This window comes from Scardinius erythrophthalmus, assembly GCF_964197995.2.
Source record: "Scardinius erythrophthalmus genome assembly, chromosome: 6".
NCBI classification, from domain to species: Eukaryota; Metazoa; Chordata; class Actinopteri; order Cypriniformes; family Leuciscidae; genus Scardinius; species Scardinius erythrophthalmus.
The window spans coordinates 42,547,136-42,565,001 of NC_138226.1; the positions used below are offsets into that span (position 1 = coordinate 42,547,136).

Below are 17,866 nucleotides of genomic sequence, written 5' to 3' on the forward strand. Positions count from 1 at the left end.
ATCAAAAATGACAGTAAAGACATTTATATTGTCTTGTGAATATATTCATTTCAATGAAATATTTCAGTTTCCACAGAAATATGAAGCAGCACAACTGTTTTCATACATTGATAATAATCAGAAATGTTTCTTGATCATCAGATCATCATATTAGAATGATTTCTGAAGGAGAAACCCATCATGATGGAGCTGAGTTGCCCCCCTCCAGGGTGGTCACTCATGCTAAATCGGATTCAGAGTTGACAGCCATGCTTGCGCGGGCCACAGCGGGCATCGAATTCGAATGGAGCCCGAATGGAATCCTTGTCCCGAGCGTTCGCGATTTACAGCCACGTTCCGCCCCAGTGCCTTTCTTCCCGGAAGTGCATGAGGAGGTTCAGAAGTCATGGAGGGCACCTTTTACTGCCTGAAGCTGCTCTGTAGCCTCCTCCACTCTCACTGGCGGGCCCGCCAAGGGTAATGTGAACATTCCACAGGTGTCAAAACTCGACCGCCATCTCGTCCTCTGGAGTCAGCAGCGGCTCAAGTCATTACACGCTGTTCACATCCCGGGCGAGCTCAATTGCCTGGCCGACGCGCTCTCATGACAGATAACGTTCCTGGGAGAATGGAGACTCCACGCCCAGGTGGTCCAACTGATCTGGAGTCGATTCTGGGATGCACAGGTAGAGCTGTTTGCCTCCCAGAAGCCCTCCCACTGCCAGATGTTCTACTCCCTGACCGAGGGGACCCTCGGCATTGATGCGCTGGCACACAGCTGGCCCTGGGGCCTACGCAAGTACAGTTGTAATCGAAATGATTCAACCCCCATTGCAAATCAGATTTATTGGCAAAATTTAAAGACTTTCAGCTGTTTGCAATGAACAAATCAAATAAAAGTAATTGAAATAGCTCAACACAACAATTGTTTCAAGTGGTTTCCTCAAATTCAAATGAAAATGCAACTTTTAATGACTTCTGCAGTCTCAAAATTATTCGCCTTACTGGCCCACCTGGACCTGGTTTTCTGACCTGATGCTCCTGGCGAACAGCCCCTCCCTGGTGGATTCCCCTGAGGAAGGACCTACTATCTTAGGGACGGGGAACCATATGGCACCCGCGTCCACACCTCTGGAACCTCCAGGTGTGGAAAGGACCTCTGGACAGGACATGGAGGACTTAAGTGGCCTATCACCGGCAGTGATCGACACTATCACTCAAGCTAGATTCCCCTCTACCAGGCAAGCTTATGCTTTGAAGTGGAATCTGCTCGCTGAGTGGTGTTCTTCCCGGCGAGAAGACCCCCGGAAATGCCCGACCAGCTCTTGTGCTTTCCTTCATGCAAGAGAGGTTGGAGCGGAGGCTGTCCAACTACACCTTGAAAGTTTATGTTGCTGCCATTGCAGCATATCACGATGCAGTTGATGGCAGGAAAGCACAACCAGGTAATCAGTTTCCTGAGACGCGCCAGGAGGCGCCTCCCAGACCGCGCCTCCCAGACCGCGCCTCATCCCCTTCTGGGACCTATCTGTGGTCCTTTCTGGTCTACAGAGAGCTCTCTTCGAGACGCTTGAGTCAGTCGAGCTTAAGATCCTGTCTCTAAAGACAATGCTCCTGACCGCGTTCACTTCCTTCAAGAGGGTGGGGGACCTGCAGACATTTTCGGTCAGCGAATTGTGCCTTGAGTTCGGGCCAGCCCTTTATCACATGATCCTGAGACCCCGGCCTGCATATGTGCCCAAAGTTCCCCCAACTCCCTTCAGGGACCAGGTGGTGAACTTGCAAGAACTGCCCCCAGAGGAGGCAGACCCAGGCCTCGCGCTGGTGTGTCCTTTTCGCACATTTAGTGTTTACGTGGACCGCATGCAGAGCTTCAGAAGCTCAGAGCAGCTCTTTGTCTGCTTTGGCTGTCAGCATGTCAGGGAAAGGCTGTCTACAAACAGATGTTGGCCCACTGGATAGTGGATGCCATCACCTTGCCGTACCAGTCCGGTGGAGCCGGTTTCTTCCCGTGTGTTGGGTACGAACAGGTAATGTGCAGGAAGGCTGGCTCAGTGTCTCACTTGCAGCACCATTCTCCTCTAACAGGGACATACGAGCGCCTAGTTGCTCTTCAGGTGAGTTCCCCACATGCAAACCCTGAATCGAGTTCCTCCAGCATCCTTCGGCAGTCTGATGCCAGGCCCAGTACTCGTGTGCAGGCCCGGCCGGTCAGCCCTTGTACTGGGCTAGATGCCCATATGCTGTGATTCCCCCTGGGTAATCCCATATGTGTACTGTCCACAATACGGTTTCCCTGTTGATAAAACCTGTGTCTTTCCCTGGGCAGTTCTGCTCTGCACCGTCTCTGCATCAAGTAGTAGTCCCGCAGAGATCTTCGATATGTAGTACTCCCCCATGGGTCAGTCAGTCACGGATCAGTGTCACAGCCACCACACGTTACCTCCCTTTCGGCAGGGTGTTGCCTCAATAGCGTCCCACTCCATTGTACTAGGCATTAAAAACACTGGTAATGGCTGAAAAGCATGGGAATTGAGTTTCGAAGCACTATTCCCTGTGAAATGTCACAATACAGGAACAACAACTGTCCCCAGAGTGAGGACATCTGCGTCTCTGACACTCGTAACACAGTTCAGAGGTTGTGGTGCTTTCCATAGGGACCCAAATACGTCAGTATCGACGTAACGGAGAACGTGACTGACTGAGTGGAAATGTTTAGGTTACTAATGTAACCCTCGTTCCCTGGAGGAGGTAACGGAGATGTTACGTCCCCCTGCCACAGCCTTGAACCACCGCTGAATGGCCGGGATCCTGTCTCGGTTCCTCAGCAAAACATGAATGAAGTGAGTAATGCCGGTCATATTTATAGCCGTGTGTCCAGGTATCTGTGAGTCAGCATGCAAATCTCACTGGCCAATGTCCATTGGCTTGTTCAATTACTACTTGAAGGTGATTGGGCTTCCAGGTGAGACCCAGATACGTCAGTATCGAGGTAACATCTACATTCCCTCCTTCAGGGAACGGGGGTTACATTAGTATCCTAGACGTTTTACTACATATTCACATAGAAATCAGCTATTTTACATCATAAAAATATTTCACAATATTACTGTATTTTACAGATTTATATATTTATAATTATTTTAATGTTTTGTCAGTTTCTGTATAGAGACTTAATACAGTACATAATTGAAAATATACAATATCTTTTAAGTAGTTTCTTTATAACTGGGTTTTTTATTTCATGTTTATGTTTACAAGTTTTTATTTAAAAAAATATTTTATGTTAAGTTTATTTTACTTAACATGACCTAAAATTCCTCAAATGTATAAAGAAATTCTGAAAATGTACAGTACTTTTACTGTTTTTCAAACGTTTCCCATTTTAAAATAAGCACTTGTCTTCAGAGAACATTTTTCATCACTGTTTTCCCTAAAACTTATATTGCTATTACTTGCTATATTGGAAGCATGGTCACAGTCAGTCTTCCACACACACATGCGCGCACACACACACACACACACACACACACACACACACACACACACACACAGTCTCTCACCTCTGCAGTGGCTGTAGTCGGTGTGTGTTGGCGGGTGGTGTTTGCAGAGTCTGTCGAGGATCTGTCTGTAGTGCAGCAGGCGATGTAGAGGACTCAGCAGAAACACGTTTAAAGGAATGTAACACACCTTCTGCATCTCAAACTCACGGCACACGAGCTCCAGCCGCCGGGACACAGCGCACACTCTCTCCAGCGCGTACACACACTCTGAGCTCTTCTGAAGCTGAGCTGAGAGAGGCTAAACACACACACACACACACACACACACACACACACACACAACACTGTCACTAACAGCACTGATAACAAAGCATCCGCTCAACACACACACACACACACACACACACACACACACACACACACACACACACACACACACACACACACACAACACTGTCACTAACAGCACTGATAACAAAGCATCTGCTCAACACACACATACACAGACAGACACACACACACACACACACACACACACACACACACACACACACACACACACACACAGACACACACACACACACACACACACACACACACACACACACACACACACACACACACATACACAGACACACACACACACACACACACACACACACACACACACACACACACACACACACGCACACAGAATCACCTTCAGGTGCTGTATGGTCTTCAGCAGCAGGTCTCCTACATGCTGGAAATCTCCTTTAACCTGCATATTGCAACGGCCTTCCCTAAAATACAGCACACACACATTCAAAATATCCTGTTCTGTGGTTAACAGAGGAGAGGAAGGGTTCAGAATGACATGATGGGTTTGTCAATGATGACCCAGTGTTCAGTTCAACTTCTTGTGCACTGTTTAATCATTAGTTAATGGTGTGGTTTGACCAGCAGGTGGCGATGATTATAGACTCCATGCGAATAGATAAAGTAAAGTGTGTGTGTGTGTGTGTGTGTGTGTGTGTGTGTGTGTGTGTGTGTGTGTGTGTGTCTCACCACAGTGATAGTCTCTCCTCGAGCTCCTGGAGGAAGTGTGTGTGGTGGGAAAGGAGCGGCTCATAGGTGGAGCTCAGCAGTGTCTTCAGGGTGTCAGGAACACAGTCCTCTTTCTCCAACACTTCCTGAAACGACTAACACACACACACACACAGACCTGATCCACAGTCTCTGATGACGGGTGAGTGTGTGTGTGTGTATCTGATGAAGATCTGTCCATCATTTACCGCAGTGATCAGCTCCAGGTCCTTCAGGAACGTCCTCTCAGTGCTCAGCAACTCTTTAGCAATGAAGTACGCCTTATCAGTGGGACAGATCTGCACACACACACACACACACACACACACACACACACACACACACACACACACACACACACACACACACACACACACACACACACACACACACACAATATATCACAATGACCTTCACTATACTACAGTTGAGTCCTGGAGAGGTTTGATTGTGCATATAAACACACACATACAGGGCATTCAGAAAAGAGTCACTATATAATGAATGTTCACTACAGTTTAAAAGTTTGAGGTCAGTGAGAAGTCTCTTCTGCTCACCAAGGCTGCATTTATTAGATCAAAAATACAGTAAAAACAGTTCAATTGTGAAATATTATTACCATACAAAATATCTGTTTTCTATGTGAATATATGTTAAATTGTAATGTATTCCTGTGATCAAAGCTGAATTTCAGCATCATTACTCCAGTCTTCAGTGTCACATGATCCTTCAGAAATCATTCTGACGCTTAAACATTTTTAAGGGAAAAGCATTATTTTGTAACATTATTAATCTTTATTAATCAATCTTACTGACGCCATACTTTTTGACAGTTGTGTGAACTGAAGCTTCAACTGTATTCTCAAGTCAAGGGTATTTTCATAAATGTCAGGTTAGGGCCAGTTGTCAGGTGTTTTATATGTTGTAACATTTTTATAATTTAGTTGATTCATAAAATCATAATGGTTTTATTATTTGCTGAAGCCATTAATAGGCTATTGCAGCTTCCCATTGTGACAACTGACCCCTGTAGTGTGAACAGAAACCGAGTTTTCAACTAAACCTTCATTATAAAGTGTGACAACTAGCCCCGGTCTTCCCTATAAGCAGTAATATAGGCAACTCCATGGTACTGTGTGCAAAATACCACAGTAACACGGTAACACTTTACAATAAGGTTCATTAGTTAACATTAGTTAATGTATTAACTAACATGAACTAACAATGAGCAATACATTTGTTACCATATTAGTTAATATTTAATGTTAGTTCATCAAAATAAAGCTGTTCATTGTTAGTTCACAGTGCATTAAATAATGTTAACAAATACAACCTTTGATTTTAATAGATTAGTAAATGTTGAAATTAATATTAACTAAGATTAATAAATGCTGTGGAAGTATTGTTCATTCTTAGTTCATGTGAACTAATGAAGGTTATTGTAAAGTGTTCCCAGTAACACTTTATTGAGTGTAGATTCAGTGACACACAGATCTGACCTTCCTCCTGTTGTCCTCCTCTTCATCAGTGCGTATGGCACCAGTGTCGTTCAGCATGGGGGAGACGAGAGGAGACGGCGTCGCTCCCCGACAGTCTTCAGCGAGACCATTAACTAATGTGAGCGAAGCACACTCCTCCTCTGAGAATGAGACACACACACACACACGATGATAGTTAGCACAGACCTGAGGCAGATGAACAGTATACTGATAGTTTCAGTATGTGATTGCTGCTCATTTCACTTATTTTAGCATGCAAATATGCATCAATAACAAAAAAGCACAAAAAGTACCATGATATTACCATGATTTATTTATTTTTTTTTTTTTTTAGGATATGAACCGTAGGAGTGACATGTTATTCTTTGGAGTACATTGTACAGAAATATGGGGAATATACAAAATCATGATTTTTATCAAAATTGTTGTACCATGGTACTGTCATAGTACTCTTGGTAGAGTTTAGTCTAAATGGGTAAAAAACTAAAAATAAAAATGAGATAAATAATGAATAACTTGAGTGTGCATGTCTATGTCGATGGTCCGTCTAGAAGTGCACTTCCCACTAAACTCTACTCCTACAGGAGGTGTTTCTCAGTACTTGCCCAAATCCGGCTCGTGTGTGTCCTTAGAGTACAGCAGTCATGATGAGTGAAGCCTGAACACACACTACCATGATGAGTGAATCCTGACACACACACATCAAACGTTTGGACACGTTTCTCACAAGCTTAAAGCTCTCTAACTAAACGTTTGAAATTGACGGGTTGGACCCCACTCCTGGAAACAAGTACACTTTAGCATACTTTAAAAACTTAGTACTTACTACAGAGATAATATACTTACAGATACACTTTTAAGGAGTCCCTGTTACAGTGTAATGATACATTAAAGTACTGAGTAATAGGCTATTAATAACTACTTAGGGTTAGGATTTCAGTTTCATGCAATTATGGATAATTGATTGTTATTACTATAGTAACTACATAACGTGTAAATGAAGTATTAACAAATATACTCAAGTGCGAACTGAATGTAATGTTTTCGGACACTAAATCGCATGTTAAATGCAAATGCAATACAGTTTAAATAATTATTAAATGCAATTAGCTGAACTTTAACTAAAGTAGGATTTAAGTGCATCTTAATAGAAGTAATTATGAAATTACATATAGTCTATGAAATATAAACCAAAATATACTTTAATGTCATTTCTATTGAAACGTTTATGTCGTGTATTTAAATATATTTGTAATTACACATTTGTAACAATGATTTTGTACATTTAAAATCATAATAGTCATAATAGTGTCTCTCTGTAAGTGCACTTAAGAGGCCTCTTATTTAATCAGTATTGTATTATCTGCAAGTAATAGTTAGTTTACTTTAGTTTTTTTTTTTTTTTTTACTCAGACATGCTATCCGGCAACAAAGGTTTCCATTCATTATGCTAAGCTAAGCTAGCGGCGGCGCTGCCAGACTAAAACAATGCATGCACTGAGACAAAAATGCGTTTGCCCACCTATCTAAATGTAGAGTTGGCGAATAACCCCTATTTCAAAAAATGGTGGCATGTTCCTTTAAGATTTGAAGTACACTACAGGTGCATATGCAACACAATTAAGTGCACTTAGGACAGATGGTGAAGGAAAATCCCCATGTGAACTCCTTTAACAAAGTTATTTAGTTGAGTGAATGAACAGAGCTGGAATCAAAGAAGAGCGTTTTGATTTGTTTCACGTTTTGGTCACTACATAATAAGCATATTTCCATTTCTGTTATTTCATACTTTTGATTACTTGAAAATATGAAACATTTTTATAATAAAAAGGAGCATGTCCAAACTTGTAAATAGTGTACATCCAACACAAACTCATCCATGTAAACCACACAAACAAACATAAACAATGCATACTGCACCATACGTACATGAAACGTGAACTAATGCATGTATACTGCACTTCATATACACACATGTGCGGACAGATAGCGAGACATGCGTTGTGCAGCCACAGACAGCAGGAGGAGTGTGAGGAGTGTGAGGGGTGTGAGGGGTGGGGTTATGACAAATATCAGCTTCACAAGCTTAAAAAACAATTCCTGAGTCTTAAAAGGCCAACTGTAACTTTATTGACACTAGTGCACAAAATACATTGTTAGAAAGTCTATGTGGTTCATAAAAAGCAGCTGAACCAAAGGTCATTGAGAAGAAACAGGCAGGAAACATCAGAACAGAGAAAACGCTTGAACAGTGCTGAATGAGACAGAGGAAGAGAGGGAACGGCCATGTTCACAATAGCAGATAACACACTACCATACTTGTTTTGCAGTATGCAGCATGTAATATGTCCATTTTCTGTATGCATGCAATAGTAATGTGCAGTATACAACCAGAGCACACTGCGTAGGATACTATATTCTACAATTTCCAGTGTAAAAAAATGAATTGGATGTAATAACGTCTTTTTGTTGGCTGATTATTTGATCAGACTGACAAAATGTGACATATTCTCACACAAAATGAAAACTGTAGGCCACTTTCTGGATTAAACGTGCCTTAGTACAGTATGTCAACAATATGTAAATGTTTGTTGCATAGTTTATTCTTTCACATGTTTTATATACTATTTTTCTAAATAGTCAGCAGTGTGCTATATGCAGTATGCTTGTGTTCCATTGTGAACATAGCCATTGTGTGAGAAAGATCATCAACATGTCATTCACACAAATCAACAGCAGGTGGCGTGATTTTTCTCAGGCCATGAAGCTGATGGAATCATTATGAATACAAATACTGGTGTATAATTTGATAATTGTGTGAACAAACAAAAGAAGATCAGTCATGTCACAGACATACAAAAGGATATTCAAATTTTCATGTGTGAAAATTTCCCAGAGTGCACTGCTTCTCAGCTTTCATCGAAACAGCACAGAACAGCCATAGGAAGGGAGAGCATGCAGCGCAGCATTTAAAAACACCAGTGGTTACAAAGATTCATTCATCCCATTTTAAATGCCAGCAGAAAACAACAAGCATTTATTGATCATAAATGGCAAGGATGACAAAGCTGTTTCAGAAAAGAAAAGGTATAAAACAACAGTGAATATCAGCCAATAGTGCAGTGACATCAAAGCTGAGTGTGAAATCAGACAGGGATTAGAAACACTTGTGCTAGGTGGCATTATCACACTTTCGTTGTTTTTTTCTGACAATGAAATCTACAGCAGGTATGCAATTTTTTTGTAGAAATATCAAAAAGCCTAAATGAAATGGCCTTTCTAATCCCTGCTGAAGGATAACGGTTGAACCCACGGGTAAGGTAAGGTGGAGGTGCTCAGGGAGGGAGGGAGAGTAAAACACAGTAGCCGCGTTTCCATTACAGATTTGCACAAAACGTTTGCTATATTTTTTAAATGTCGATAAAAAAACGATTGTAAAATGATGGCGTTTCCATTAACCGATGTTATACGACTAAATGCGAGTCATTTTTCTCTTGCGCGATAAGTCATTCCAAAGATCACGGCTGTTACGCACGCCAGGTGAATGTGAAAAAAACATTTCCATTGCAGGTTTGCGAAATATTCCTTTTTCGAATTGTATGATTAACCAACCTCATGTGAGCGTAAAACATTTTTGCGATATATGGGAGTTTTTGCGAAATAAGTGTTTTCCATTGGGCGTATTTTCAATTCGCAATTTCAATGTGCGCAATTTGAAGGGTAATGGAAACGTGGCTAGTGAGACGCAGACACAAATGCTCTCATATGACACGTTCTGTCTATAGACTGACCCATCCCACAGCTTAAAGGGACAGTTCACTCAAAAATGAAACGTCTGTCATTGCTTACTCACCCTTAAGTCACTCCAAACCCTTATGGCCCAATGTGACCAATAAACTGTATAATTCTGTTGTACTCTAAAAGAGCAGTGCGAACATTCCTTTTGTTTGAAGAAATTAAAGGTCCTACATGAAGGTGAGTCGCCTATATAATTTCATCAACTGAAATCTCTTACTGACAAATACATTCATCACAATTCTGACACAACAGGAGAAAAAATCTTTATATTCAAAAAGTTTACATTTAAAGCTACCTAATTAAAAATCATGCAGGATTTTATAAGATACCAATAAAAATGTCCCAGTCTCTGAATCTGCTGGTTTCTCGCAGTAAACAGAGATATTTCCCAGGCTCACACAGAGCGTGAAATGAGCCACACAATGAAGACCATGATATAAAGCTCTTTTGCAAAAGCTGAAGATGAGTGAAGCTTCAAAAATCACACTAGGTCCTTTAAATGATTCATTGAAGATCAGCTGAGAGTGCCAGCACACACGTACAAATGGCAAACTGATGTTTAAGAATATTAATGAAGATGAAGCTCTACAGCAGGGGTGGCGAACTCCGGTCCTGGAGAGCCTCAGTCCTGCAGAGTTCAGCTCCAACCCTGATAAAACGTACCTGCCAGGAGCTTCCTAGTAACCCTTCAGACCTTTGCTGTGTTCGAAATCGCCCCCTAAACCCTCATTCACTATTTCCTACATTACTCCACTAATATAGTCCACTTGAAGGAGTGAATGAAAACAAGTGAGTGAATTCGGACACTGAGTGTGCCGGAAGGGCAGTCGCTTTTGCATAGTTTGTGCTTGCTGTTTAATAATTAATTGAAACGATATTAGACTGGATTTAATCAGCTGTGGCGCTCACAGTGCATTATGGGTTTTCTTTAGCTATTGAGCGTACATCAGTTGTGCACTCATTATTGTGGTGCATTTTGGGACTGAATGAGTGCACTCAGTAACGTCCACTATTGTTTCGGACACCACTACAAATGGCTGTCCCCTCAAATAGTGCCCTATTTGAGGGTATGGGGGCGATTTCGGACATAGCCCTTGATTAGCTTGTTGAGGTGTGTTTGATTAGGGTTGAAGCAAAACTCTGCAGGACTGTGACTCTCCAGGACCGATGTTCACCACTCCTGCTCTATACCAAGAGTAGCCAACCCTGCTCCTGGAGGGCTACCATACTGCAGAGTTTAGCTCCAACCCCAATCAAACACACCTGATCCAGGTAATCAAAGTCTTCAGGATTACTAGGAAATAACAGGCAGGTGTGTTGGAGCTGGGTTGAACTGAAGTCTGCAGGAGCAAGACTGGGTAACGCTGCTCCACACCAGGGGTTCTCAACTCTGGTCCTCAAGATCCACTTTCCGGCAGAGTTTAGCTCCAACCCTGATCAAACTCACCTGCCTATAACTTTGTCGTAATCCTGAAGATCTCGATTTTCTTTGTTCAGGTGTGTTTTGATTAACTCTGCAGGAAAGTGGACCTTGAGGGCCAGAGTTGAGAAGGTTGCTACACATACTTACGTATAAAAAAGGGGTGAGATCCACTTTCCTGCAGAGTTTAGCTCCAACCCTAATTAAACTTACCCAAACAAGATAATCAAGTCTTCATGATCGGATGCTACAGGCTGGCGAGTTTGATCAGGGTTGGAGCTAAACTCTGCAGGACAAGAATTGGCCACCCCTGGTCTAAAAGCACAATAATCATTTCAAATGTAGGATCCGAGATCTATTTCCTAACGTTATTAAAAAGTGGTCAAAGGTAATGATTTATGGAGAGTGTTTCTCATAAAGGCGAGGCATGAAGGCCCCATAAACTGTACTCCCTCAAACTCTTTCATATAAAAGCCTCACCATTAACAACCCCTAAATGCCAGGGTGGAATGATGAGTTGACATTGTTGTTGGAGCCTCAGATTTAACTCTAAGAACCTTACTCTAACCCAAACATCTAAATGGTCGACAGGAAAGTTGCTCCTGGACCAACAAGGATGTGGATCCAGGAACACATCTTGCTTGGCAAAATCACAGTCACATCTACCTGTCATGTTTCCAATCCAGAGATCCTGAAGTTACTCCAGGGAGTGACAACATCACTCTGAGTTTCTGAAATATTCCAGATTATTTCTGCATCAGAACCGGGTAATTATTTTTCTGTGCAGAACTTGGCACATCAAAAGTCCCCTCTTGCTCAATAAAGAGGCTGGATACAATCACTTACAGTAAAACTGTACACAGTTTTGCCTCAAGAAAGGGAAGGATATCCACCTTGTCACACAGCTAAGGCCATCTCAGGTTACAGGAAAAGAAAACTCAGTGTGGCATGGCTGAGAAGCACAGTGCAATGAAGTTTTCATGCTAGCATGCTAGCAGTTAAACACTTGCATCCCTTCCTCATCGCTAAGGTTCACACACCCTCCTTCATCATCAAGATCATCTAGCTGCAAGCTCTCAAAGGAGTACTTGTTTCTGCGGAGGGGGGACGAACTACGGGCGGCTTGGTTTTCAAACCCTAGTGATTGGCTGCAGGAGCCAGTAGTCTCCGCCTCCTCAGAGTCGCTAGTATCTGTGCCACTACTGGTGGAGCCATCAATCATCTGAACAGCCCCGAAGCGTCGGTGCGGGGAGCTTAGCTTGAGATTGGCCTTGCCGGGAGGCGTGAGCCCGTTGGCCAGCATTCGGCGCTCCAACATGGCCATTCTCTCAGAACGGGAGAGAACAGGAGTGTCTCTTGTCTGATTCAAGACACGCGTGTTTCTTTCTAGCTGGCTAACAGTGTTCTGGGACTTGTTTGCAGAACGATTCATAATTGGGGAGCAGCTACTAAAAAGTCCACATCTTTCCTCCCGTCCTGCTTTTGAACTAAAGCTCCACCCGGTGTGTCCATTATACTGGGTGTGGCTTAGTGAGCCGGTCCTGTGAATTGAGGAGGGGGCGGGGCTAGAGGTCAGGCTCCTGGTGCCTGTGTGGTGGTTTTTTGCAGCCAACTCTTCCATTAGTGTGCTATGGAGCGGCCCGTGTACCCTGCCTCCAAAAAATGATGACTCAAAAATGTTAGCACATTGATTTGGAGAGGAGGGGCTGGGGTAGCTGTGGGCGGGGCTTTCGGCTTGGCTCACAGGGGAAAGAGGCGGAGACTCTTTCTGCCTGAACTTGCCTAAGTATCTGTCCTGCTTATGTGTACGGTGCAAACCAAACCCTGTGCCATAAGCGCTGTCACTGTTGCCATCATGTGTGTGTGAGTGTGACCTGCTGACCCGACCCCTGACTTCCTGTTCACTAAACTCTGCATCACTGCAGTCAATGTAAGGAATGGATGAGCTGCTGCCTTTAGCTGCGCGGGACGCCAGACCTGCTCGATCGACGGGGGGCTGCTTAGCTGCCTGACTTCTGCTGTCCTCTTGAATGGGGTACGTTTGGTCGCTGCATCCGTTGCGCTGAGTCGATGGGGAGGAGTTTCCACATGGTCTTAATACCGCAGAGTCTTCAGAGCTTACTAAAAATGAGCCATCCCTGACAGCCTGAGAGAAGAGGAGACAAAGATAAGAGTCTTCCATAAGTGCCTAAATATGTCAGGTTCTGGGTTCTATAAAAGTTAGGGTCTACGATTACCACAAAGTAATCAACTTTTCATTTACATTAATGCACTTGCAATGGAAGTCTAGCATTCCAGAGGGTGTAGAAGCACAAAATGTGAAGCCTGTTCATGAATTATTTAAGTTTATTATTCGATCTATAGAGTTTTTAAACTGGGTGGAACTACTTGAAGTCCACAGTTTTGCTACGGAATTGGGCAATTTTTACACTGTTGCCGAGGGTTGTTTTTTAGTCCGCGGGTTGAAGCAACACCTCTGATTTTTTCCCCCCAAAATGCAACTTTTACTGAAGAAAAAGTTGGATTTGGATGCCAGGCCCTTCAGCCAAAGGAGGCTGAATAAGAGGCTCCTCAGTACATATTGTGCAAAATGAGCACTAAGGCAGTCAATCGGTTCAGACGATAATTGTTTACATTTTATTATTTAATATAAATCATGCTAATTTAAAAGTGCTTTCAGTAGTTCTTGTATGATTTGTGTACTTTAAGGTCCATTACCACAATGGTGTTAGACCAGTGGTGTCCAATACTGCTTCTGGAGGGCCACTGTCCCGCAGAGTTCAGCTCCAAACCCAATTAAACACACCTGAACCAGCTAATCAGCTAATGTTGAGGCAAGTTGGAGCTAAACTCTGCAGGACAGTGAGTCCTCAGTCCTCCAAGACTGAGTTTGGACACCCCTTTGTTAGACTCTTCACTGCCATCTATTGACGTGGATCTAACAAGATGCAAGGTAGGCTTCACTACTCAGGACTTTCTCCATCATCAAATCTTTCCACATTCTGTATGCTCTACCGATGTTTACACTTGTTTTTTGTCTTTCATTGTCTTTCATGGTCTTTCTGTTTCCTGGCTTTAGACCTTTTCTAAAAGCGGTCTGCACCATACATAATTGAAACACAAACTTTATCTCATATGAGAACAACTTTTTAAATTAGCACCAAACTACTGAATGCACCTTTGTATCTCCATCTATCCATCCAGTTCTAAATAAATTTATGTGGTAATGGTGCATCAATTGCTTTAGAGTGAGTTTAATCTGTATTAAAACCAAAACATTCCTTAAAAACTTCTCTCTTAATTGATAATGCCTTGAAAACTTTCATATGTGAAAACACTAACTTGATTTGGCACTTGGACCTGTGCAGAACGCAGAGGTGACAGGCTACTGTTGTACTGCACTTTACTATGTTTCCTGAAAGAGAAAACAACAAACACACACAATGAACCGCAAAGCCTTTCAAGTTTACACTAAATAAATCTTTAAAAAAAACAGCAGTGCTGAATCTCTGACTTTACATTCATTAAAAGAACATATCAGACTCACCTATCAAAGGGCAGTTTTTTAAACTCATTTTCCTTCACATAATCTATCACCTGCTTCTGTGTCCGACCGCTGCAGAGAAGAGGGGGTAATTAGTCCAACTGCATAAGATGACACGTTTCCAAAAGTAGCCAATTAGCTCCCTGTTTTTCAGAATTAAAGGGGGTCTCCTTTCAAAGCATTCCAAAATTAGAAAAGAAAAAATATTACTACAGACCAACATTTGTTTTTGGTTGTTTTTCAGCACATTTCTGTGCAAATAGTTTTTTTTAACCTGCCACAGTGCAATGCAGGCAGTGCAAACTATACTTGACCTGACATATAACCTGCAAACCGTTACTACTCATTCATCATAAGTGTCTTAAAGGTACAGAAGAAAAATGGTGTGTTTAATTATAGAGAGGGCAGAGAGAGGGTAGAAATGGTCAAGAAAAAAAAGACAAAAAAATAAATATTAAATTACCAAAAAAAGAAAAAAAAAGAAAATCATGACATAAACCCCTTAAATAAACAAAGTTGCACGAATCAATATTACACTTTCAAAAAGAAGTAGCACTTTAGCATACTTTTAAAAAGAGTGCTTATTAAGGAAATAATATACTTTAAAAGAATAGAGACTTAACTACATGATAATTGCAATTAAATTAAAATGTATTATAATTTAAAATTTATATTAAATGCAACTAGCAGAACATTACAGTGCTTGACTTAATTACATCTTTATATATAATTTCATAACTACTTCTATTGTTTCATAATTACTTCTATAAATTAAAAATAAAAGTTTTAATCTGACATTATAACAAAGTGCACTTTTAAAAAGTGTTTTTAAGTGTGTTAAGAAATATATTTAAAAGTAAACTCTCTTTAAGTACACTTAAGTGGCCTATTATTTCATTAGAGTCCCCCTGTAGTCAATAATTTTATCCCTTAAAACTCATCTTTGATCATCAAAATTACATATTTAAAAGTTTTATCCTTGAAAAATTCTTCACGGCTTAAAATAGCTTGAATGAAACTCTACACCCTTGCCTAATTTAGTATATGTGATTCTATGAATATGCAAATGAGCCCCGCCTCCACTCACTCACAGCTGCTCAGAGATCCATAATATATTTAATATATTATCTGCCATAAAAAAAAAACACAAACACACACACTTTGAAGTACACTGAAAGTGCACATTCAACTCTATTCAGCGCACTTCTTTTTCACAATTAAGGGTTCACACTACACATATATGACTATACCCAAACACCCACAGATATATTTTTCCAGATGTTTCACCAGATGTAGTACCTGAACCTGAAGGAAGAGCCCCTGCTGAACAGCACCGGTTTAGGTTTGGGTCTGGGCTCCTCAAAGAGCCTGAAGAAGGCGTGATACTCCACACAGATCTTCCAAAACATTTTACAGCAGTCCCGACTCGCCATCAAAAACTCCAGAGTATCTTGATTCACATTCTCCTACAGGACGAGACCGACAGATTACAAATGGACATTATAATATAAACCTAATGTAATGACACATTCATGTTAAAACAGTAATATACACAGCCACAACCACACAGACGTGAGACTCACGCTAGGGTCTGCTCTTAATTTGATGAGGAACCTCCTTCTCTTGAAACTCAGCTTGCGTATTTTAGACCAGTTGAAGTTGTTGATCCTGGTGTGGCCCTGAGTAAAGCACAGCTCGTGTCATGGAAAAGCGCTCTGTTGCTCATGAATGTGTGTGAGAGTGTGTGAGTGCATGTACCTGAAACACGAGGACACCTCCGTGTGCCACAGCCAGACTGAGTTTGGTTCCCTCTCTGTCTTTCGCAGGATGAAGTCGGATACCGTACATCTCTAACCGGCACGCCACCGCCAGCAGACGGTGATCTGACTCTGCTGGAGTCTGCCCACTTTAACACACACAAACACACACAGTTATAACACTGCCTGGTGCTTCTGTTGCTAAATGCTATATTGTAGCCTACTTAAAGTGCCCATAATGTGCTTTTTTGGGATATTCCCTTTCATGTAAAATTCTGCAAAGTTTCAAAGATCAGAGTGCAGATACATTTTTTGAGTTTTTGTCTCTCAAAAGAAAGAAGTGATTCTGAACTGAAACGAGTCGTCAGTGATTCCAGTCTCACTTCCAGCTGAATCTACATATGTTTGTAACACATTTGCATAATGCAAGTCTTTGATCTTCATTGGCTGCTGGTGAACGTCTACTTTGACCCTCAAACACTGCAGTTTATCTGAGACTGGAAGATGTCGTGTTGTTCATGTCAAGAAGACTCTGTTTTCTGCTGACAAAGCAAATCCACTGTGATGAGATTGATACGGTAAAACAGACACCATCTTTACTGTTCGTATCACTGAGTATCAAGAGCTGAGATTGACCGTTCGCAAAGACCCGCTCCCTTTAGTTACTGTTGCTATGTCCGACAAGCAACGCCGCTCTCACGCCACACCATGTTCTCACACAGTGAAAAATACATCGCGGAGCAGAGAGGACACTGACAACACGCTGACAGACAGGACACACCGTCATTAAAAAAAAAAAGAAATTTAAGCAATAAATACCGTTTTGTGGCTCTTTAATGTGTCTGACAGCTCGCTGTAGAGCCTCAGTTAAAGCTGCTCGTGAACCGATCATCTCTTCCTTCTAGTTCAATTATAGCATCAAATAAACATGAATGAACATCAGAAGGAATGCTGTTTCAACCGTGGAAAGACGTCAATGCACACCGTTTTTCAAGTTCAAATCCTCCAACGTTATATCTACTAACTCTCTTGACTGCTTTGTCGGACAAAAATGGTGGATTCAGCGGATTATGATTGGTCAGATCGCCTGTCAATCAAACTCCCTGCGAAGAGTCAATTCAGATATGCTAGTATCCGTTTGGTTTCTGACACGCACTGTAAGTGGTTGACCAATCACAACAGACTGGACCATCTGACCAGTCAGAGCAGAGTAGACCCATCACAACAGTCAGATGACCCAGTCTGTAGTGATTGGTTTGCTCTTCACTGGGTCATCTGACCAATCAGAACAAAGGAGGCTC

General features: G+C 41.9%; 1 protein-coding gene across 2 annotated transcripts in view; it reads right to left on the reverse strand.

The window, feature by feature from the left end:
* The window catches only part of LOC308692709 (FERM, ARHGEF and pleckstrin domain-containing protein 1), a 46,184-nt gene that overhangs the window by 7,995 nt on the left and 20,323 nt on the right, over positions 1-17,866 (reverse strand). For both annotated transcript variants that reach the window (XM_081368997.1, XM_081368998.1), the window contains exons 8-18: positions 16,567-16,714; positions 16,392-16,487; positions 16,108-16,274; positions 14,812-14,880; positions 14,607-14,679; positions 13,242-13,410; positions 6,047-6,186; positions 4,757-4,846; positions 4,530-4,663; positions 4,183-4,264; positions 3,543-3,780 (exon numbers count right to left, since the gene is read on the reverse strand). In XM_081368997.1, the coding sequence (XP_081225123.1) occupies positions 3,543-3,780; positions 4,183-4,264; positions 4,530-4,663; positions 4,757-4,846; positions 6,047-6,186; positions 13,242-13,410; positions 14,607-14,679; positions 14,812-14,880; positions 16,108-16,274; positions 16,392-16,487; positions 16,567-16,714 (1,406 nt within the window). The remainder of the gene's footprint in view (positions 1-3,542; positions 3,781-4,182; positions 4,265-4,529; positions 4,664-4,756; positions 4,847-6,046; positions 6,187-13,241; positions 13,411-14,606; positions 14,680-14,811; positions 14,881-16,107; positions 16,275-16,391; positions 16,488-16,566; positions 16,715-17,866) is intronic.